Raw genomic sequence first — 24,559 nt, 5'->3', positions numbered from 1 at the left:
GGAGCCGCCTCCCTCCCGCCCTCCCCCCGCCCTCCCCCTCGCCTCCCCGCCCGTGACTGGAGCCTCGGCGATGACGTCAGCGCCTTCCTCCCGCCTCTCCGGACTCCTGCGGCTGTCTGTTGGAGGAGGCTGCCCAACACTGCAGAGCTGGGAAGAGAAAAGGAGAGGAGGAAAGAGCGAGAGAGGAGGGAGAGAGAGAAGGCAAGAAAGAGGAGGGGGGAGAGTTGTAAGCCAATACAAAAGCAGGTAAATGAAATAAAGGGCCTACATTTGGGTTAACACTGCAGAGCATGAGAGGGGGTGGGGAGCGCGATGGAAAGAGATATAGAGCAAACGCAGATAATTAAGGCCACTCTCTCTCTTTCTCTTCCCAGCCTTTTGTCCCTGGGGACTCAAGACCACTTAGGGAAGGAAGGCATCTGTTCCTGGATCCTATCTCGCACATGCACACTTTAACCAGAACGCAGATGCTTAACGCAGAACACTTGCATCCGTTAGATCTCTTACCAATCAAGTCGTGTGCTTTTTAACCTGAAAATAACTACATGTGAAAAATGCTGCGTTTTCATAAAGGAGATCTGTGAATAGGCAGGTGCGACTCGATGTTAACGTTACGTAAAAAGCATCCTGGGGCGTCCGTCAACCCAACAGTGTCACACAAAGAAATGAACATCTGTTGTTTCATTGGACACAGCCCCTGGGAGGGATGCGGTGATTTGGGAACATGGTGTGAAGGGGAGGGAGCTAAGACGCTTCGGTGAACGTACATGCTTTTGAGTCACCATTGAGTGCACACTGGGCCACGTGAGAAGTGACCGCGACCGGGGGGGGCCTGGGCCCATCCCTCGACCCCCCCTCCCCCCACCCCCCGAGTGCTCTGCAGTGTTCAAGTAGAGGGATGAACTTTGGAAGAAAACACAATTGGGGTTCCTATGGCAACTGTGCTGTGCAACATAGGGAAGCAAAGGAAGGTGCAGAGTGGAGACTCTTTCACCACTGCAGTGCTGGGGGAGGGTGGCTCTTGGAGGTGGGGATTTTGGGGGTTTACCATACTGACACAAAGACGGGAGGATGTCGCACGGTGCATGAGGTCATTTCTTTTGTGCAGTCAGTTTCAGTTTTGTGTTCCTAGAATGGGGGGTACTTTCAGCATTGTCCCATCGCCACCCCCGTTCCAACAACACACAGACAATCTAATGTGTTCAGCCTGCTTGCTCCTCAGTCCACTCAGCTGTACAGGCAGAAGCTTCTCACTTTGCTATTATTACAGCTGCAGAGCTGCTGATAAAAGGTTGATAATCAACACAATGAATGTGAGATCCCAAACCCTGGTTCTGGATATGAAGGGAAGCACTTATCCCATTTGATAACTCTGAAGGAAAGAAATACTTACTTACATTACAATATAAAAACAGACTTACCTCTACTTTACCATAGACCGGCCAGCAGCGTATGGGCTCCTCCTCTGTAGCCGTGTTCATCCCAAGGTTTCGTCCCATCATGGAGTTTTATCTTGCCACTTTTTTATACCTCACTTGCTTTTTGGGGGTTCAGGTCTGGTTTTGCCCAATTTTCCTTCTGTTACTCTGTAAAGTGTCTGTGTAACAGTTCTCTGTAAAAATGCTACGCAAAAAAACTTGATTTAATTTGATTTTGTTTATAATGGTGAATAAAAGCTATACTATTAATCTGTTCATACATACAATAACAATAGTATCTGTCTGTAAGCTGCCGCACATGAAATTATATGAAACATATTTTATTTAAAATGAGTGCCCCTATACCCACCATTGTAAAGCTGGGTGGTTGTGAAAAAGTTCTGTAAGTTTCAAAAATGTCCTTCACCAAAAAGCTTAAGTAATATCAACAACCACAGACAGTCTCACTTTAACCCTCTCTTAGTACATAGCTGTCACCCCATACCTGTCCCTGATCAGCCTGTCTATCTATCTCTCTCTCTCTCTCACAAGCATACACACAGACACACACAAACACATACACAGACACACACACACACAAGGCATCAACATTGAACCATGTTCTGCCTTCTCACAAACTGCTGATGAGATTCAGAGCCCAGGATAGAGGGGTGCTGTGTCAGAGGGCTGCAGTGCAAGAATCTAAAGATGGGAAATGATTTCAGCGCAATCTGGTGACCAAATACGGAATGTTGCATACAGTCATGAAGACAAGAAGAAATGCCAGTGTGGTGGTAATCACTTCGAAGCCATGCTTGTTTGTTTTTGGTTGCTCATGCAGTTTGGAGTGTGATGTCATATGATTATTTCATTTTAATCCAAAAAATAGTGTCAAAAGAATCACTCGATCTTGAGAGGAAAAGCATACAGGTTCATAACTATGCATCTTTATCCACTTTACCTGCCCTGCATTGTACACTCCCTCTCACATTATAACCAGCAAATGGCTCTTTGGCTTTAACTCTGAACTGCCAAATCACATGGTTCATTACTGTAATCATAATCAAGACTTCCTGGAAACATGAGAGTCAGTACACAAGTCAGTGTGGAAGAAGTGTAGGTGCAGGAACAGCTGATGCACAGGCAGCTCTTTGTGACCCATGCACAGAGCTCAGTTGTCTGAAGGCCGAACACACGGAGCACAGAAGGAACAATGCACAGCTAACATGAGCCACAATAGGGTCAGGACATGGGCCCGTTCAGCTCTTCCTGCCCTCAGTGGGTGGTGCACGACTACACTGTGTCATGACAGAACATGTAGGACAGGGGCAGCAGAGGGGTCCCATGAATTTGTTTGAAGAAGCCCAGGCTTTCAGCTGAGCTTCTTACAATCTCAAGGCTTGGAGTTGAAGAAAACATTAGAACCACATTCTGACACATCCTGGCCTCACTTTTGTTATTAAATTAATCCCATTCCCCACAGGAATGCGAGACTTCATGAATGCTTAATATGGGTGGACGTATCATGATGCGAGTGGCTAACTCATCTAAAGCAACCAATGCCCCTTTGCTGTAGACAGTAAATCTCCATCAGTTACACAAATCAGCGATCGACAGCATATGGTAGCTCCGGCCAGCACGAGTCTCGTAAGGGTTTCACACCTCCCGAGCCTTCATCTTGCCATTCCCAGGCCAATACAGGGCCTGGATAATGCTAAAGAAGCAGGAGCCTCCTAACCCGCCTCCCTCTGTTAGTGGCAGACACAGCTAACGGGCTCAGACACAGCTAACGGGCTCAGACGCTGCTAACGTGTCTCAGACGCTGCTAACGGGCTCAGACGCTGCTAACGGGCTCAGGAAAGCGGACTGCAGACTTCCTGCAGGTGAGCCACAGCAGGGAGGAGGAGGTGGGCGGCGTGTTCAGGATGTTTTTCCCGGAGGCCTGAGAGGAAACCGCACGCACTCCAGCATGGACGCGTGGGCCAAACACCGGGCCGCGAAGCTACCCGCTGACGGCCTTTCTCAACGACGACGGCCGTATGGTAGAGAACACAGCCTCAGAATACCGGCGCAGAATAGCACAGACATTCACCTCCGGCCGGGGAATCATCTTCCCACCTACGGCAGAAATAAAACGGTTAAATATAAAACATAATGAACGCAGGTGTGAAAAGAGAAGCGCTGAAGTGCAAAGCCAAATCAGGAAGGGGAGAACAATGGTGCGACTGCCTGAACCCCGCGTGCTGTGGGAGCACTGTGCAAGGGGGCCCACGGCGTGCCGGATCCACAGCCGGGATGATCTGGTGCTCGTGGTGCACCGCATCGGATGATGAGTGGACCCTAGCACAGTGTCTACAACCCTGGTCCCAGAGAGCCACAGGATCTGCTGGTTTTTGTTGTCACTTTGCACATACTTGATCAAATAAAGCAATCAATTACACAGTAAACTCACTTCACTTTGGTCTGAACTGGGTGCTGATTTTAAAGTGAAAACAAAAAACTAGCAGAGCTTGTGGCTCTCCAGGACCAGGGTTGCAGACCCCTGGCCTAGTGCTCGACACAGACAGCCCCGAGATGAAAGCAGCCCCTGAGTGGCCTTGAATTCAGCACCTGAACAGTCCCCTGGGACACTGGTCTGACGAGGTGCCTACGTGTCCACTAAAATAAAAAGAACAGAGCAGCCAAAGGTGTTATGACTGTAAGATGGACGAGTGAGTGGTGAAAACCCTCTGTGCCCTACTGTCCCTTGTAATACTTACTGCAATTGTTTTCCGGTAAAACCAAAAAGGCATTTCAAATGGATATACATACAGGTATAGATAATCTGATTTAACAATATTGATTTTATACACAGTTACATTCCAGCTCATCCATTTTGGCTGCCCTGCTCTTGCATACATTACACTGTTGCTTTTGACAGCCTGAAATGGGCTAAAAAGTACATCTATTTATATATGCATATCCCTGTAACGATAAAACATCTTCTATTTTATTATTATTATTATTATTGAAAACCCTTTCTGCTGTTTTTATGTATTATTTATTGCTCTGTGTATGTAATGGCACATTTATTAATATCATTTTCTTTTAAGTCCTGGAGAAGAACTACTGCCATTTTAAAATGACCTCATAGCAGTAAAATTGTATTCTGCACAAACAAAAACCCATGTCACACTAGCCCATCCATTTTCATCCCACAAAAATGGCCACAGACATCAAAAACAAGCATTATTTATTACCGACCATATTCCACAGTTATAAGCCAATCATTGATTCCAGCATCACCGAACACACAATCACGCAGTGCAACACTCATCACTCCATTTCTTTCTGCTGCCCTCTGGTACACAAACATGCTGGAGAGCCCCGGGCCAGCAAGAGCCTGTCAGGGAGCCATAGAGATGGCAGTGCCAAAAAATAAATTAATATTCTGTTTACAGTTATGGGATCCCTTTGATGAAGCGCCACCATGACGATTTTCGCACTCTTGCACCTTCGGGAGGACTTGCCGAGACTGGCCCAGACGTGCGGCTTTGGGAAGAGACGTACGGACCAAGGAACCAGACAGGAGGCTTGCACGGAGCTCATCTTTGAAATTTAGCTTAAAGCCAGGCTGCTCCGAATGCCGTCCAACAGCAAGGATTTAAGCTGGTCTGTACACAAGCCCAGCAACAGCACAGGACACGTATGGTTTCCTGTTTCAAAACTGTTTGTTAATTATTTGAAATTTATTGTATTAGCATGAATATCTTGCCTGTACAGCAAGATCCATCTTATTCTGCAATAATATGTCCTCACTGTAGTCCACCCAAGTCTTTCCAGAGTACAATATTACATAACATGAGAACGGCTGACAAAATTATATTTTGGCTGAGGATAAGGTCATATAAATCATTACAGAACGTTTTTGTAACAATTTGCCCAATAGGTGTTTGCTAATGTGGACTTTAATAGAAGTGATACTACCAGGTCTACAGAGGCCCTCATTGCAGTCTCGAAAAAACTGCACATGAGCAACAGCCAAGATAACAGACTCTACCATCTCCTAGTTGGGAAGATAGGGTGTAGAATTACATATTGATCTAAAAACAGACAGAGAAATCATATGTTTCTGGGCATACCAATTCACTCAGAATATATAGTGCAATAAATTGTGTATTGCGCCGATTCATGTTAAAATCTCTATATTTCTCATGTGTAGTTGAAATCAGGAGCCAAGGATGAGATTGAAAAGTGGTTATTGGGTGTAGCTGCAAATTGGACCCCCGCCTCTCGCTCAGCGCACCAAACAAATGTTTTAGAGGGTTCAGAAAGCATATCATCTCTCCCACCATTTGGGCTTGTTCTATTCTCCCCGCCCTCCAGTCTGCAGAAGCAGGAATGCTTTTACAGCTATCTCCATGGTAACAGGGAAGACCCCCAAGCGTTGCCTGGGCAACCAGTGACCCGGGTGCTCTCTCAGAAAAAGTGTTGGAAGGGAAAGTCCTGGCTTGCTTGTGTATTTAAAAAAAAAACTGATGGGGCAGCATTCTGTTAATGTGTAGTATGGTTTCGTTGTTTTCCCCTATGGAGGTGAACAAGCTGCGGCTTGTGGGTTATTTAGCCATTTCCTCAGCCACGGCCTTCCCCAATTTATCCTTCAGGTACGCCACCCGCTGCCAGTCGCTTTTCAGCTCTTGCCACTCGAAGTAGGGCACCTGAAGAGGACAAACAAAACAAAACAAGTGTGAACATTTTTACCAATTTCATCCAACTTCACTCTCCATCTTCACTCTCCCCAATACTTCGGACTGTGTTTCGTCCCTTTGAGCAGACTGCACCTTCTTTTCACCATTTTATTGTTCCTGTGGATATTTCAGTATTTTACTTCTTTCCCAACAAATTCCACACTGGTATTTATTTCAAGAAGTACCCTTGAGAAGTATTCTACATTACTATATTAATGAACTGTCACAGAAATGTTCTGGTACTCTAAGGGGTCATGGGCTCTGAAAGTTTGGGAAGCCCTGCTTATGCTATCTGCTACGTCTGCATATGTGCACTGCAGTCTCTGATACCTGAACATGCAATTCATGACATGGTTATATTCACCTGCCAAAACAAAGCCTGATTCAATATAGATGCAGTCATGCGATCTTTCCTTCTCCTCCTTTTTTAAACTGCATGAATGCTTTCCTTTCTTCTTGATGCACAGAAGTTGTCCACTTATCTCTTTAACAGCTTGCCCTTAAAATAAGGACCGTGTCCCACTCCACTCTTGCACCTTGTACAGGCACCCTGTCCCCAGGTTACGAACGAGATCCGTTCCTAAGTCTGTCTTTAAGTCGAATTTGTAGGTAAGTCGGGACAGGTACATACGGTTCTTATTGAGCGCCAGCTAGTCAAATGTTTGTCTTAGTATATAGTATACATTTTACTACATATACTATATATAAGCCGTGCAATGTTTTCATGAGCGTCACAAAGTAGTGCGTGCGTTCGTTCGTTATTACGAACTATTGTATTTAACTCTAATTTTTAATATAATAGGCTTTATGGCAGTCCGTTCGTGAGTACGAGTTGTCCGTAAGTCGGACGTTCTTAACCCAGGGACTGCCTGTACCTGCATTGTTGACTTTTTAAAGCCTGCTTAGCCTGGTGATTGGCCATTTAATCTCCCCGTCAGTAATAATCCTATTCTATTGGACAACAGGGCATGAGAAACATCAATGTATGTCATAGCCTAGATGTCAAGCCTTAAAACATACATTGATCCTTACATGTAACGTATAAGGATACACAGACCGGTATGTGACCATGTAGAGAAAAGCACTAGTTTTACCACTTCTCTCATGTCCAGGTATCTCCCATAAGTAACACTTATAAGATGCAAAAAGGGGTACTAAAAAGAGTTAACCTAATACTTTACCCATAACCTGTCTACACTCAAAAAATAATTCACTGCCTCTACTATGGCTAACTCATCAGTGTGATTAAGTTGAATCATCAAGTAAACTTTTTAAAGTTACTTTTATACTCAAATCGTTTGCAAATTGTGGCTTCAATTTTAGTGTACCGTGTACCAAAGCAGGAATTTAATTTGGGCCTTGATGAATTCACCATAAGTTCAGTGGATAGCACAGCCACCTCTCACCCAGGTAGACAGGAGTTCAATTCCTGCCTGTTCCTTACAGAGTTCATTAGGTGGATATACATTGTTACAAACTTCAGACAAACTTGTAGTGTGTTACAAACCTACACAGTTGACCAATTAAAAATGTTAAGATTTCCATTTATGAAGGAAACCCTCACTGGTTGTAATGAAACTAGCTATGTTAGTCTAACAATTATAAGCTCATAGCATTTACCTAATAATACTCAAAATTCCTCAAAACCTCAATGGAAATGGTTATCTTAATATTTTTGAGTAGAGCGGTGAACTTTTTTAGAGTGTACATTTACTGGGCTGGTCACATGTAAATTAATACAAGGCAATCCCTTGTTACAAAACAGAGCTTTTGTTTTGCAAAAGACCAATCGTAACTGAATCCAGGCTAGTCAAAAAAACATCCAGATGGGTAAAGGCAAGGTTGCCATTTACCTGCTGCCCAAAGCCACCAGTGCTGTTATTCCTGTAAGCCTGCCAGGGACGTCAAGCTTACAGGACTGACCTAGATGCTACGTGTTACAGCTTTCATTCTGAGGAGTGCCTCAAAGCTCCACTACTTATGTGATGGACAGACTGGGCCCTCTACCAGACCAGGCCCGGGGCCAGTTTGAGAGCATGCCAGGGACCACAAAACCCTGCACCCTCCCTGAACTGCCAATTGTGCAGCCAAACTGGGAGAAATGCATTGCCATACACTGCATTGGCAGACTTTTGAACAGCATGTCAAGCAGGCCTTGGGCACAAACCAGTCTCCCAAGAGTGATAGAGGGAGAAAGGGAGAGAGAGAGAGAGAGAGAGAGAGAGAGAGCTGCTCATGGTAATATTTGAAGGTCTGAAATACATTTCAGAGGGCTCAGCGAGATGATGCAAGTGCCAATTATAGGAGAAACTTAAAATCCAATTACCCTGTGGTTAATTTGGTCCGGTGGGGAGAGAGATTGACAGTCTCACACTTCCCATGCACCTTGTGTGAGCAGCTCTTCCTGTCTCTTTCTATAAATGTGCTTGCATATTGATAAGGCATGCTGGGATACACAGTACACGCTCTGCAAAGCCCTGCTTCAGCCGAGAGCTGGGACAATACCTAGTTAACCCCCTCTGTAGCACCCCCTTTTATTAACACAGGCCTGAAAATGACATATCCAAAATAAAAAAGTAAAAAAGTTACTATTCTCGAATCCTTTTAACTACAGGCATAATCCTGCTCTCAAAAACAACATTAGGTATAAAGTCTCAAGAGCGTTTTTGCCGGTGCATAATGTTCTCAGTATGCGCACTGAATGCACTTATGGTTTGTTCACACCGGAGAAACAAATGCGTGTCATTTTATGTAAGCCTAACAACATTGACAGCATTATAAATGCAATTTCAGTCGTCACTACAATTGCTTCCCATTGGCTAACTGTGTACTATGAAGAAGTGAGGCTCTCCTTGTTAAGTCATTGCTTGCACACGGCAGGTCCCATTGGCTATACTGAGGCACTGCTTGACCAGTACTGGTCAGAGAACCCTTTTAGGTGGGCCCATCTTGTTCCAGAGAGTATATATAAACCAGAGATAGAAACATTTATTATTTATACAATACTGTCGGCATGTATGCTACGGCGAAATGAACAATGATAATTTCTCAGAAGAATTGCTAGTGAAGAAGTAAACAATGGACATTCTATTGATGTTTCTCTGAGTTAGCAAGTTTGTTGGACTAAAACTTATGATGAATATTGTTTGCAGGACCCTTGCAGCTTTACCGTGTCATCAGTGGACTTTCAAAATGCATAGAATGTAACCTGTTTTGTGAACCTGTTTTGCTTCCACGTGACACAATAAGGAAGCATTGTCACTATAACATTGGCATTGTAAAATAGTTTATAGAGATAGAACCATGGGTTTTAACACTTTCACATGATCTATTGTGCAACCAGATTGTTATGTTGCACCAGACAAGACGAACAAGACTTTTTGTTATACTGGAATGGTATAATGACAATAAATTCAATTGAAGATTGATAGAAAATTTCACTGTCAAAAATGGAATGAATGCAAATAAACCCGCACCTCAGGGTTAATGAGCCTGGTTATCCACTCAGCGAAAAACACAAGGGTGTGATGGAAGTCTACGAAAATGTGCGCCAGATTACTACTCCAGCATCACCACAAGTAACTGGAATGGCACTGGGACCAGGAATGGGATGATCCTGGATGACTTCCTGCTTAGGGAGGGGAAGTCACGTGAATGGATTTCAAAACTTAGATGAGCAGCCCATCTGGAGTGTTTCCATGACACCTTGCTCACTGCATACCTCCCTGTAGTCTTCCCCTGAACAGCACCCTTGCGGATAAAAAAAATGGGTGGGTTCCCAAAATATGGCAGCCTCCATAAACCAACCATTTTGGAGCGTGTCATAGGCTCTGGTGCAGTCTCCTCTCGAGAAATGCTGCCCTGTCATCAGCCAGGGCACCCGGGCTGATCCCGGCTCTGGCGGGAAAGCGGCTTGGCGGGGGATTATCCCGGGGTGTCAGGGGGATAATCACGGCAGCTCTCAGAAACCCCGACACAGGCAGGCAGGGCTGCTGGGAGTGGGTGGAGAGCTTGAGCAACCGCCACAGAAGGGGGCGAGTGGGAATGAGCGCGTGAGAAGATGGATTAAATGAAAGCGTGATTCAGACCGGGCAGTACAGTGTGACTGAAACTGACATACACTCAGTGGCCACTTTATTAAGTACTCCCACCTACCAGGTAGGGCCACAGTAGGGCAGCAGTTTCTGTGATGCTGGAGCCACCACTCTTGGCACCAACAATCGTACCATGCTTTATATACTGACTTACAGCTACGTGATGAGCTGTTAGGAGGAGCGGGCTATTTGCGCTAAGAATGTACCTAATAAAATAGCCACTGAATATACAGTAGATTGGTTCTCTATGACTCCTGTGTGGTTTGTGAAAACAATGTGTAATGAGGAATGGGCTCTGAGCTGACCTCTTGGTAATCTTGTACAAACTTATGAATATGAAGAACCTCAGTGAAAATGTACATGGACCTAAAAACCACACACCAAGTCAAAAACTCTTGCAAGGTTGAATTATACAAGCTTGGGACATTAAAACCGCTCATCGAACACTTCCTCACCTCCACAGTAAGGAAGCCGGCCAGCTGCAGGTGGCGTCTCTGCATTGCGAAGCGCCCCAGCAGGTCCTTACTTCTGGAATTGTAGTTTGGGAATTCTCCAGCCAGGAACGCAACCCTGCAGACACATCACACATTCACACCAATGAGGTTTTTTTTTTTTTTTTTGTTTGTTTACTTCTTTTTAATCGGCATCAGACAAGCAACATGACAGCGAGTAACACATGGAGAAGCATACCGCAGACATTTAAGACTCTGGGTGGGATTCAAACGCACAGTCAGCAAGTGGGCATATACAATTCAATCAAACCTGGATTACTCTGACACAGTATTTTAGGCTGATTCTCTCACCATATTGAGATACAGCAACAGAACAGGGGGTGATATGATGATTTCATATTGCCACCTCACCAGTACACTTTCAGCCATGTTACGTGTATTCATGCAAATCATGGCGATCATTTAATGAAGTTTTCTGAAAACCTACTTGGGGTATGATGGCTCACTTCCTAAAACAGGAAAAGCCACAGTTATCATCCAGACATCTTCAAAACAGATGGGCATATTGTGAACCCCTACTTCTTAGCCAATGAAAAATGAAAATGAGTTCTGAGTCAGCACTGAGTCATTGACACCATGATTTGCATCTAACTGGTCAGGCCGGAGAAAACAAACCAGCCATTTTGTGTGAAATATGCTTGCTTGGGTGACACTTTTCTACCATTATATGTCATTATATATAGCACTTAAGTAACTGCTGGTCCCAGGTCATTGACTTCAACAGCTTGTTTTTACTTAATGCAATATAATATGATATGAGGTGAGCACTCTGTATGTGGTGATTAATATGCCACCTGTTTATGGTCATGCAGCCCTTACCATGACAGGATGCGTGAGCCAGAAGCACTCCACAGACATCCAACAGGCAATTGATGGCAAAAGCAGCTTTTAATCAGCATGGTACAGTTTCCTATGGCAGCAATATGTGTTGCCTTATGTGGTTTTCTTCAGGCAACACTTACTGAATGATAACCATTTTAACCAGGTGCAAGCTAAATCATACACTTGGTATGAATTTATGCTATGCTATACTCAGTAATCATCATGAAATTCATCATAATACAGATTACCACAAAATACTTAAACTAATAATTAATTGTGTGGAATACTCCAACCCGTTACATGTTTCATAGCAAATTCTTTGTCTGCAGTTGATATATCTTCATTGTGGAAAACATGTTTTGATTTATCATGGTCTGTCCCTATTATTTTTACATGAAATAATTACCAGCATATCATACTGTATGACCCAAGCATTATATAAAAAAGTAAGAAAAAACTATATTGTTTTTTATCACTATGATATTTTCAACATCCACTCTCTAAAATATTTAATTTCTTTCAACTTTTTTTCATCGCGTAGGTTGTATGCCATCAACATTAGTAAAACAGTGGATGTTGGTAAGTTGGAGACAGGTAAACAGATTGTTTGAATGAAGCTCGGCTCACTTGCCCTTTAAACCTTGTGCCTGGGCACTACATATCATTGCTGACAATTTTTCCTGCCGCCGTGGGCTATGCGTGGCAAATTGTGGTCACTCACTCACTCACGGACAACCTGAGAGGGACGTTTGGTGGGACACATGCGCAGGCGGTGCTTCGTTTAGTAGGACGCACGCGCAGGTGCATCTCCCAAAATCAGCACTTCGAACGGCACGAGATTTTTAAGCACAGCTTTATCGCCTAACTTTAGCTAACCCTAACGTTAGTGGTTTGCTTACTTTACTTAACCTAGTTAACGCGTACCACCGATACAGATGTATGGACACACGCAGGACAACAAATCACGTTACAGAGATGTGGACATGCCATAGCTAGCTAGCTATATATTGTTAGTCAAGTTTTACTCATGACACTTTGTACAGGTGCGCCGTGGGTCTGGACGGTTTTGTGCTTGTTTGGGTTTTCCCTTCCTATTAGCAGAAGGCTGATCCTTACGGACATAATATTGGTTTGATTGAACCTGACAGAAATGATAGCCTTATTTGAATGAACTGCATTTGCCATGAAGTGTGTCTGAATCTAGGAGGTCTGGTTTTATCACAATAACAACCTCAGCCAGCCTTTGGAAGGGGTGGAAATAAATGCACTGTAGTTTGAGCCAGGCCAGGTTTCACTAGAAAAAGGTGAGCGCCCCAGGTACAGGCAGCTTCCGCTCAGCCCAACAGGGAGTCCATTCTAACACCAGGGACAGCTCAAACAGCCACGTACTGGGAGCAGTCCTGGGCCAAATACCTTACCTGAAATACTTTGGCTCTAGTCAAGTCCTACCACTTCATGCCATTTTCAAACAAATGTACATTTTCAGCAGTATTCAAAAAGTAATTGTTTGATACGACTGCAGTTTGGTTAGTAAGATTTTTTTGGTGGCAATTCTCAGAAATCTGCTGGTATTTCCACTCCTGATCTGATACTTTGAGAGACACTGCAGGTGGGGCCTCACCTTCGGGCCCCCTGGGGCATCGGGGAGCCCCCTCCACCCACACAGAGGTGAGGAGCTTCTATGGCCAGCAGGTCCATCGGCTTGTTGTCTGAGTCCACAACCAGCTCCCCATCTGACAAGGAACAAGGGAAAATCCAATAAATGTTTTGCTTGTTTTCATGAAAGCATGTTTGCCACAAAATGTGCACAAATCAAGAGGTGCATAAATAAGTTTTACACTAGGACTCAAAAACAGCAAAAACTCAAGTTAAGTAAATTAATTTCTCTTAATGGCACGAAAACAAGCCTCAAAGTTCTAATATAAAAAAAAATGTAAAAAATATATTTGAACTTGGTTCATCTCATCATAAAAAAATGGCTATAATGTAGTCCACAAGAGCCTGATACTATTCTCTTTTGACCTTCACAGGTAAGCCTAAAACATCTCCTTTGCCCCCACCTAATGTCCACCCGTATATTGTGTTGACTCCAGCGCGGCAGGTCCCTCCGCTGCTCTCCGTCAGACTCTGCAGCGCCTCCTTCAGGCTGGTCTGGAGCGGTGTGGATCTGCTCTCCTGGGTTAAGGCTGAAACAGGCTGGCTAAGGACAGCCGAGGCCTCGGAGGGACACAGGTTCTCTAGCTGCGCTGTGGCAGCGATGTGGAGCAGTTTGAGCCGGTAGTTCTCTGTACGAGAGGGGTTTCCACCTGAAACAAACAGCGCGAGAAAGAGCCATAAAGAGAAATGTTAGTGTACATTTTTGGGTACTTTTTACATAAGTGAGGATATCTATTGACACAAGAAACAAGTCTCCTGCTGCCAATTTCCTGTTTATACAAACAAATCTCAGGTAATGGCTTTTCACCAAAGTCATAGTATTAAAAATATTCCAGTATTCCCCAGTAACCCAGTATATAATACAGCCTTTCCTATTTTTGCTATTCGAAACACACCATGGAAATATCATTATTTCACTCTGGTGTTTGAACTGATTCAGACAAGTGTCAGCAGCAGTCTATAAACACACTTGTGATTGTGCGTAGGAAGGGCATAGTCTGCCAAGCTTTTTACCGAGATTGTTTAATGTCAGTGAATGACAGAGTAATGAGATAATGGGAATTCTTTGACACCCTGTTATCACAATTTTTTCAAATATGACTGTGACCATGACAATTAGTCTATGAGCTCATCATTCCTGTCTCTGGATTTTCTGCATTTGTACACCCACACAGGCAGTCATCAAAATTCAGAAACAGAACTGTCAGCATTATGCCACATAAAACATCCTACATTCCAGGCTTATTTACAAATTCACTAACTTGTAACATTAACCAGCTAGGCAGCTAATGTTAGCAGTGTGCATGCTGGCATGGCAATGGAGAGAATAGAATGCTTTTTGCCAATGAAAATGGCATTTAAAAAAAAAATACATTTCAACATCTGAAAAGCAAAACATAAATCATCTGTCTAGGTGACAGCATTTACATCAAAGTGGAGGTGAGATAGCTGTTACCACCTAATCCGACATTTCAAGTATCTCTGAGAAACAAAATGTAGGGAAGGAAGCAAAATGTGACAGGGTAGCAATTTTCACACACATATGGAAGAAAATATTACTAAGCAGGAACAAAATAACACCACAAAGGTAACATCACAGACACAGAGAGTATGTGTGACTTTTTGTTTTAGACACAATCCTCCTTTGCATTTGTGCCCGTTTTTGAACTTGACCTCTCAAAAGAATTAAATAACCTTCCTTGTTATTAGGGATAGGGATAATTGGTGATGTGATGCTATTTGGATCCATGGTGTGGTTTGAGAGTTTCTTCCCACAGAAGGCAAGATGGCCCCCCTGTGTATGTAAACCTGTAGGCCAAATAACCATCATTGTAAATCTACTGCTCGCCAGCCTTGCTCCAGGAAGAGTCCAGTGTATGAAGGAAGGGGATGGTGATGTGTCAGGAGGAGCAGCTGAAGTATTTTGTTTGAGGAATTAAGTCTATTTACGCTTTGGAGATACTGTAGTTCCACTTTCTTGTGAGGTAGCTGTCCTTGCTAAATTACCTACCAAAACTAATAGGGTGTAGTTACCAATACCATTTAAAAAAAAATGTAACCAATGCATACACACTGCAAAAGCTGGCAATACAAAAACCCATTTGGTGTTTTTAGCCAACTAGGTTTTAATGACAATAATCTTGGATTTGCAACTGGGATTCATTTAATAAAATTTGTAAAATATGATTTATTTATTCTTTTACACAGCAACATCTGACCTCGCCTGATAGCACACCAGTGTGCTGCAGCACATTGGTTGGGAAACACTGCTTTAAGACCCAGTGAACACTGACATCTTCTGGTGGGACCTGGGATTGCAAGCTTAATCAACTTCCTGTGGGAGCTCATTGTCCAAATCTATGCTGTTCCTGTCTTCATTATGTTGGGTACAAAAGAAACAGAGAGTAGAACTCAAAAAATGGCAGTGAGTGCTCTCTACCTCTTGACTCAAAATGACAAGAAATCATAATGAAATCACTATATTAAAATGCCTCCTTATCTTTGCCTACATTGCTTCATATTTTTACAGCTGAATTCTCAAAAAAAAAACAAAAAAAAAAAAAAAAAAAACTAAGAAACTGAGGCCCAAAACCATGTCCCAGCAGGCTCCAGAACTACAGAAATGTGGGCAGAGAAGAACCTCGACTTCATTCACAACAAATATGGGGAACATATAGCTGGGGATAATGTTGGGTCCCTTACCTGTCAGTTTTCTGTGGAAGATGGGGTCCAGCACAGACTGCAGATACTGGGGCTTTGCTTGCTGCAAAATGCACAGAGACCAGACCAAGTCCGTCTGCAGGTATGGCTCCAGGTCCTTCACAGTTCCCTCCAGGGCCTCATGCACCTGCGGAAAATTTCATTGGCCAAAATCAGCCAACAGCAGACCCATTTCCAGTAGGTTTAGTCTTTGGTAAACCCTTTAAATACGAGGTGAAATACGCCAGATAGACCAGACGCCAGCAACTAAGATATGTATATTTAGAACCTTCTTTTTGTCCCCCTTGCTCTCCAATACCCAGCAAGGATCTTAATACGCCTGATTGACATCTAGTATGGGGGTACTACTGACTAAAAAATAAATAAATGTAACTGATCCACAAATAAATGCAGCTGATCCACAGATAAATGCAGTTTATCCAGAAATAAATGGAGCTGATCCACAAATAAAGGCAGGTGACCCACAATTAAAAGTAACTGATCCACAACAAATAAAAGTAGCCGGTTCACAAATAAATATAGTCAATCAACAAAAAACATAGCTGTTTCACATTTGTGTATCGCTTGTGGCTTACTGTAGGCCCTGCACAAACACTCATTTTAAAACATAACCATAGACAGCGCTAGTGTCATTATAGTGCTGACGACACATTGGTGAACTAAAACTTCACAAAGACAATGAAGTGGTTTCACTGGGACCAAGGTTTGAAGGCTTCTGTCGTTGATCAGCAGCATTTATTTGTGGATCTGCTGAATTTATTTATTTATTTATTTTTGAGACAATAACACCCCCATACATCTAGTGCTGTCAGCAAAATATCCTTATGTGCATTGGGAATTGTTTTAAATCTTTGCACCTGACTGAATGTACTGTTCCCTCACAAAACACAAACTCAGCTATGCCTTAACAATCAATGTATTTCTTTCATAATCTATTTTTTTCTCCCAAGGTCCAATTATTTTTGCGCAAAGGTTGGTGGAATAATTGCAATGTTGGTCCCTTGTGGCAGAAAGTGGACGCGGCAGGAAAGCATCGATTTAACTTTTTGAACGACGTTGCATCTTCCAAACGATATGCCTCTCTGTGTGAATGCCCCAGGATCGCCCCCCCTCTCTCAGCAAGCACACCCAAAGCCTCCCCACAGTCACCTTGCCGTAGAACTCCTCGGCTTTGCTGGGCTGGAAGTTGAGTCGCGCGAGAGACAGAAGCAGGCTGCAGACCTGCATGGTGCTGTATTTCTGGCTATTCTCCAAATAGTGCTGCAGGTACACAAGAGCAAATGTCAGTAAACAATATTTGTGACAACCCCATTACAGATATTAAAGACATATTGTGTTGGCAGTCGTTAAAACATTAAAACAGCTCAAGGTAATAGCACATAACTTTAATTTATGCAACATGCATAAAGCGCTGGTCCTCTCACCAATTTTTATCCTAGTAGTCAGTGGGGGCAAATTAGTCTGATTTACAATGTAAGAAAAAGGTATGAAAACTGGATTTTTGCCTTAAGGGCATTTCAAAAATTGTGAAGAGTCAGCAAGTGTGAGACAAACAGGAAATAAGATTTGGGTCGAATGCATTCTGAAAGCAATTCAATAAATCCACATGGAATGTCTTGTGATATCTCTACATAAATACTCGATGGTCCCTCTAACCCATAGAATATTGCGTCTTTGGAACCAGGAAATTCCTAAATCCGTGTTTAACACCAATTAACTTGCATTCTGATAAAAATCCCTTTTTGTCACAATATGCCTCAGGGTAATAGTAAAATACAAGTATGTTGCTCATAATTTTATTATGATACTTGTAACAGAAGCAGGATGAAATAAGCTACAAATAATGCTTTGGCGTTCTGTTCAAAATGCATTTTTGCCACACAGGCTAATAATACTAATAATAAAAAACCACATGAGCGATTTCTGTTTTATTTGCTCACGTTGCAAAATCTACAATGGCGTAAAAAGACTTTTCAGGCAAGCCTCTGAAAAAGTAGGTAGGTTTTTTTCTGAAAACAGTTTCCACACTCACTATGCCCAGCCTCAGAGCTTCTTGGAGATAATCCTATGACAATACTGTATTCCTAACGGCAATGCAGTAATCGCCTTAACTATTCCAACTTTTTCCAGAATTTTGGATCTTTTCTGCTCAGAAAATGCAGAATCCTGCATTAACCAGACCTCCGATACTACTCCAAAAACGGCAATTGTTTTGGACAAAGATTGCACCCCTATATTTTAAAAAATACTTAACGGAATATACTTGACTCAAACTTCAGTTTTATTCCTACGGACGGATAAAAAATTGGACTGATTCTAGGATATGAGTCTGTGAACACTGACTCCAAAATGAATGGTAACAATTCTGTAAAAGTGTATTGCTGAGGACAGATGGGGGAGGGGTGTGGGGACACAGTGGAGGGCACAGACCTCGGTGAAGCACTCGAACAGGGGAAGGTGTAGCCACTTGAGATAAGCGAAGGACTTCGCGCAGCGCATGACATCACTTGAGCTAAGCTCCGCCTTTCTGGGCAGGAGCTCTGCTGCGATTCGTTGAAACACCTGGGTCTGCTTGAAGTTTAGCTTTCCTGACAAACAGAAGGATGGATGGAACAGAAGACAGACAGGGGGTAAGTCTCTCTACACCCAGAATTAAACCTGCCATGTGAACTACAGCTACACACATTTTAACATACTACTGCAGAAATGCAAAGCTCATTCTAATTTCTTTCCAAATCAGTCAATCCAGTTGATGTGTATGCAAACCTCTTCCAAAAATGAACTGGATATTGGATTTTATAATACGTTTAAATGACAATGGAAAAAACTTCTTACTTAAAATGAGTTTCACCCTGATTTGTTTCTGTTGCTAAGCAAACTGACATGTGTGCATAGTCTTCATCATCATGCTGACAGTTGCTTTAAGAATGAGCCACTTATGTATTCATCATCAAAGACCGAATGGTGGGCAGCGCACAATCTTACACACTCAAATGACTTGAAACAAACAGCCGAGTGTCATAACTGCTAAACATCTAAAAGCATCTTTCAAGTGTCTGCCATCGCAATTCATTTTTTTCCCCATTTAGTCTTAGTGTAACTGCAGCCATCATACATTCATCACTGATCTCAGAGAGGGAGGGATGCAAAACACTATGTGTATTTCTTATTATTTTTTAAACTGCCGTAGGATTGTAAATTATAATCTCTGGCAGGACCATATTAATGTGAGCCGTTACAATGTGCAGAATATTGCCATTATCAAAAGCTTACACGGTAATATCCGAACCGAGCAGAAAGATAACATTGGGTGTGCTTGCCCAGGAGTCGAGGCTGTTAAGATCCATGCATCCCAGCCCATAGAGAGTTGCTGTAATGACGACTGTGAGCAGCGCACTTACAGGTGCAAGGTAAAAATAACCTCAATGACGAGGAGAAACGGCGCCACATTGCCCTCGCTCCCAGATGTGATGATCCATAGTGCAGGCACACATGGCGCAAACTATAAATCATCACATTTGGGCTCAACTGCAGTGTTCAGGAACCATTTCTCATCCAGTTAAAATAACAGTAAACACTTTGGCGAGTTGAATAAAGAAAATCCAAAAAATGGATATAAAGGCACACCTTCTTTAAATTATTTTTTAACCTTCAAATATCACTTATCATAGCATGTATTATACTTGAAACCTTGAAATTTTCAGGAAGGAACTCAAAGCCGATGTCCCCGAGCGGCACTAGCATTGAAATTCTGGGTGCATTTCAAGGACATTAAATCATCCTACATTATTCTTTTGCGAAGCAGAAGCCCTTATCCAGAAACGTGTGTGGCTAATAACTATTTTTAAACATACTTAATCATTTACACAGATAGACGTTTAGGGAGGTAAATGGCTAAGGCTAGCTCAAGGGTACAAGGACTGTGCCAAACAGAGATTTAAACCTGTAAACTCAGAGTTACAGGCCAAACTGCTTAACCACTACAATGTTGCATGCTTGAATGTGGCAGATTCTCCTCTGAACTAAGCAGGTGTAAAGTCTAATGGCTAGCCCATTCTCTAGAAAAAAAACTATACTATACAAGAAAACTAAAGCCCTATTACCCCTCTACAATGGCCAGTTGATTCCCCGGTTTACATTTTGCCATTTAGAAAATATCTATAGTAGAAATATTTACATATTGTTCTATGTCTAAAATGGTACTAGACCAAACAATCTACTGAGTCACAGACTAATCTACCAAGAGCCCTCACCACAGGCAAAAGCAACGTCCAAAAGCAGGGGCGTGTTCAGCTCCGTGGACGGCTTCTGCTGGAGGTGGTAGGACAGCGCGCGCAGCAGGGGCACCGAGCGTCGGCCCTGGGACGCCAACGACAGCGCCACCCTTCGGATGTCCTCCGCGTTAAACTTCTCTGCAAGCTCCAGAGCCTGTGGGTGGAGGTGGGGGTGGGGGAAGGTAGAGAGAGAAACAGAGAGAGAGACACTGGTTAGATATACCTCAGGTCGTTGAAAGTAGGCAAATGTTCATATGGTCATATATTCATATTTGTGCCAAAGAAGTTGCTACGTCAGCATGGTAATATCTCATTTGAAAATACTAGCCAGGGCTATTCCAGGCCCATGTCAATTTATTACACTGAATTTTCCCAAGCACACAGTAAATAAGGTGATCTCCCCAAACTGGACTACACTCCTCCCAAATATCTGGTCACAGCCTATTCTAAAATTCTAGCCTAGGTTTTCTAGACTAGGCCATTGCAAATGGTGTGCTTTCAAAACTGTTAAAACTTACACCAAGCACTTTAACACTGACACATTTAATCATATTATATTATTATTATATTATTATTATATTATTAATTAATCGCAAAGTTTATTAAATACAAACATTAAACATTAATACATTTTAAAACAGTCTCATATAATATAAATAATGTATAATGCTATTTCTAGCTCTAGCCACAATAGCCACTACAGACGCTAAACACATGCATCAGTGACACTGAAAGGTGAGCAGCAGTTTGCGGACATGAAGGCAACTTCTGACAACCCAGCTCATCTTGCAGCACCGTTGATTAATAAATGCATGTGTTGAGAAATGCACTAAAACGTGCATTTCGCTGTGCACAACAAACGACTGTTCTTTTCTTTTCATTATGCCGTTCCATCAGAAGTAGACTATTTTATATTCGCCCCATTAGGCAATCATGAAGCTTGGAAAGAATTTTTTGTATTTTATCACTGGAAATTGCAACTCTTTTCAGTTGAGTGCTCACTTATTAGTGTGACGGTCTTCACTGTAGTAACATGGGGTCTCGATGACTTACCAACAAATGAGAAAAGACAAAATCTTCCGATTACCATTTGTCAATGCACCCCCTTTCTGTCAGCCAACGTTTAGCTGACAGCCATGTGCTTGGCATCATATAAACCCCTCAGCGGGCAGGCCTGTGATGCTCGTAGGCCTCACCTTGTCCTCCAGCTTGTCCATCAGCGAGGGAGAGAGGTGCCCTGCCCGGGCCATCAGCACGCTGGCCGTGCGGGCGTCGGCCAGCTCCGTCCAGCGCAGCTCCAGCTGTTTCAGCACGTTGTTCTGGAGCTCCTGCTCCTGCGAGCCAGGCCTGGAGCTGGCCCAGTCTGCCAGGAAGGCCAGCTGCCTGTAGGTGAAGCGCCGCACCCGCCAGAGGGCCTCCGTCTGCAGCGTGTGCATCACCACCGCCCCCGGGGCCACGCCCAGCTGGGACAGCGATCGCAGGAGGGACACCAGATTGCCGTTCCACACCGTTGCGACCTTTGGGGGGGGGGGGGGGGGTGGAGACCGTGTCAGGAGGCATTAAGGATCAGGACTAGGTGGATGCAAACGCATACCACAGTTGCTGTATGGAGCATGCAAACCCCATTTAACAATGGTTTTAATTATCACAGACTTCATCTGCTGCCCCCTTCTGAGCATGTGAGTTTCAGAAAACCGTTCATCCTTCATAATCACACAGCAACAAGTGCAGGAGCCAATCCAATCAACTGGGCAAAAGGCCCAAATCCCACACTTGAGGGACAAAGCAAGTGCTTACCGTGACTCACCCACCATCCACAACCATAGCATGTGTACATAATTCACACACACCTTAAACAGCAGATTTTCTTTAACCCAAGGACCATTCAAAAATGTTTCGCAAACTGCAGCCACAAATTTGGCACAGATCCTATTATTTAAATGTTTTAATGTGTCCTCATTTATTCTTCCTATATTTGGCACTGGCAACAGAGCCCCTCGGGTCTCCACTGCGCCACCTGCAGGCCGTACAAGGAACGGTGGAGCTGAAGCGCCTACACTCATTCACTCAAAAGCAAGTGACCACTTCTTCCAAGACAGGTACCAAGGGAGTGCCAATCGGAACAAAGGTAGGCTACATCCCTCACTGATGAGAACCAGCAGACTTTTGCCTGTCTTGGGAGGGACTAACGCATCAAGTAATGTCAAGAGCCCTGTCTGCCTAGAACCTATCCTACCCTTGGTAGCGAAAAGTCAACTGTTCACTCGGGACTCCAGGTCATAGTTGGATTATGATACAAAGCAGGCCTGAACTTGTAATGACTGGACTACAAATGGTAAATGGACTGCATTTATATAGCGCTTTTATCCAAAGCGCTTTACAATTGATGCCTCTCATTCGCCAGAGCAGTTAGGGGTTAGGGGTTAGGTGTCTTGCTCAAGGACACTTCGACACGCCCAGGGCGGGGTTTCAACCGGCAATCCTCCGACTGCCAGACAATCGGTCTTACCTCCTGAGCTATGTCGCACAAGGCTCAGCCTATGATAGTGGAGAGACACTCAAAGAGCTAGCACAGTTTTACACAGGTTTTACATGAGGCTTGTAAAATGTATTGACTCACACCTGAGAATCAAATGTTTTAAACATAAAGACAGCTGTATGTAAACTACAAATAAACTACAATTAGGTATGGCGACCTGAAGGGGTCAGCATACCTATCACCTGTCATCTCAATACAGTATTATTATTTTTGCTGCACTACTCTGTTGTCCACCTTACCTCAGAGGAAACCTTGCTCAGCATGTCCAGCAGCCTGTGATCATGTAGAAGATCTTTGCAGTCCAAGCCACCCTTTTCCACTGAGAGCTTTGTCAGTCTGATGATGCCGATGGCAGCCTGGTTGGCACCGCCGCCCCTGTCTGCCCACAACTGCAAGACGTCCTCAGGGCTGCCGGCCTTTCCAACAAGTTGTTCTAACTCCGTTTGCTTCACCGACAGGTCCTTGTCGTCCTCCTTGATCAGGCTGTGGCCCTCACACATCGCCCGCCACTGGGAATGCAGCTGCAGCCCCAAGGACTGAACACGCGCTGACTCCTCCGGGGCGAGCCGAGGAGAAAGGTGGGCAGCTGCTGAAGAGGCACCGATAGGGCACCGTGTCGCCAGGAGGCGGGCCCAACGGCCCAGGAGTCTGGTGGTCATCTGGAACGTTGCGGCTGCAGGTAGCACTGATCTCACAAGCTGAAAGCCAACGCCAACATCTCACAGGACCTGGACACTAAAGCACAAACGTATAGCATTCAGGACACCACAAACAACCGCGCTACACTGGTCTATGGTCTTGACCTATTCCTTCACAGAACCTATCAGATCACATGTGTAGTAGTTATCTGTAACGTTACATCGCAAAGTTAAAATATCAATCCCTGACAGTGCGTACTTATATGAATCGATTATATTAACCGATTCTTCATAGAATAATGCAATACGTGTAACGTCGGTAAGTGGAGGCTAGCTAGGTGATGTTTCTCAACGAACTCAATTATCTAGCTAGCAAGTTAACTTCCACCCGGAAACAAGAAACGACTATCTTTAATCAACGGTATGCAGAATGGCAAGAAAGTCACTAAATCTTTAATTTGGTCGACAGCAGACACTGAGCAACCCTACTATTTCCCATTCAACGTGACAAGATATTCTCTCAACCCATCAACGTTATAAGATATTCTCTGAACCCATCATCGTCAAGCGCGAATGCTGACCTTGTCGGTAGCACTCAATAGACATAGCATTTTGGTGTAACGTGGAAAAATGTAGCCATGTGTCAATGACTGTTGACAGCTTTTACAGATAATTACACTTCTTGTGTTATATGTAGGTAGTTATCCTTAAGGGCAAGGTACTTAAGTTAATATTCAAACTCACCCTATCAGGCTATTCCAGCAGTACATGCAGCCGACATTCACATGCGAGGTACACGGAGGTTCTGGTAGCAGGAGTCGCTTCAAATCTACGTCATTATTGCACGCAAGTCACGTGGTCACGCATCACGCTAGGTAGATAGACTCTTGATACGTTTTTCTACCTTTAATGCTTGGTACGTGGTCGTTGAAACGGATCATAAATATGGCAGGGGTCTTAGTAAATACAGTAAGTCATTCAGTAATTTAATTATCATAGTATTAGCCAGGATGCAACCTACATCAATCCCGATTAAAACGGTCGATCTACTTAGAGGCTCATAAACAAGAAAACATATAATGTAATATATTGTCAATGCTCAGTAAATGACAGAAACGTTTTTATAAAATGTTTTTGCTGGTAGCTACACATTGCTAA

At 43.6% G+C, this 24,559-nt stretch overlaps 1 protein-coding gene across 1 annotated transcript; it reads right to left on the bottom strand.

The window, feature by feature from the left end:
- Positions 1 to 4,633: 4,633 nt before the first annotated feature.
- On the bottom strand, positions 4,634 to 24,253 carry tbrg4 (transforming growth factor beta regulator 4). The gene is made up of 11 exons (XM_035389182.1): positions 24,146 to 24,253; positions 23,003 to 23,498; positions 21,421 to 21,741; positions 20,204 to 20,378; positions 18,381 to 18,538; positions 17,100 to 17,210; positions 15,933 to 16,077; positions 13,634 to 13,879; positions 13,195 to 13,306; positions 10,695 to 10,809; positions 4,634 to 6,115 (listed from the first exon to the last, which is right to left on the bottom strand). The coding sequence occupies exons 2-11, from the start codon at positions 23,420 to 23,422 to the stop codon at positions 6,014 to 6,016; spliced, it is 1,905 nt and encodes a 634-aa protein (XP_035245073.1). The 5' UTR covers positions 23,423 to 23,498; positions 24,146 to 24,253; the 3' UTR covers positions 4,634 to 6,013.
- Between the last annotated feature and the right edge of the window lie 306 nt (positions 24,254 to 24,559).

The sequence above is a fragment of the Anguilla anguilla genome, chromosome 1 (assembly GCF_013347855.1).
Source record: "Anguilla anguilla isolate fAngAng1 chromosome 1, fAngAng1.pri, whole genome shotgun sequence".
Classification (NCBI taxonomy): Eukaryota; Metazoa; Chordata; class Actinopteri; order Anguilliformes; family Anguillidae; genus Anguilla; species Anguilla anguilla.
The sequence above is the reverse complement of the archived record's forward strand: the minus strand, read 5'-3'. Positions and strand labels throughout refer to the sequence as shown.

Bases quoted from the DNA above. Each gene is read 5' to 3' on its own strand.
- tbrg4 (XM_035389182.1), bottom strand. From the start codon at position 23,422: ATGACCACCAGACTCCTGGGCCGTTGGGCCCGCCTCCTGGCGACACGG. The intron at 21,742-23,002 runs GTAAGGTGGACA...CCCCCCCCAAAG, and splicing joins TGAGCAAGGTTTCCTCTGAG to GTCGCAACGGTGTGGAACGG. The intron at 6,116-10,694 runs GTGAGGAAGTGT...TGTCCTCTTCAG, and splicing joins CCGGCTTCCTTACTGTGGAG to GTGCCCTACTTCGAGTGGCA.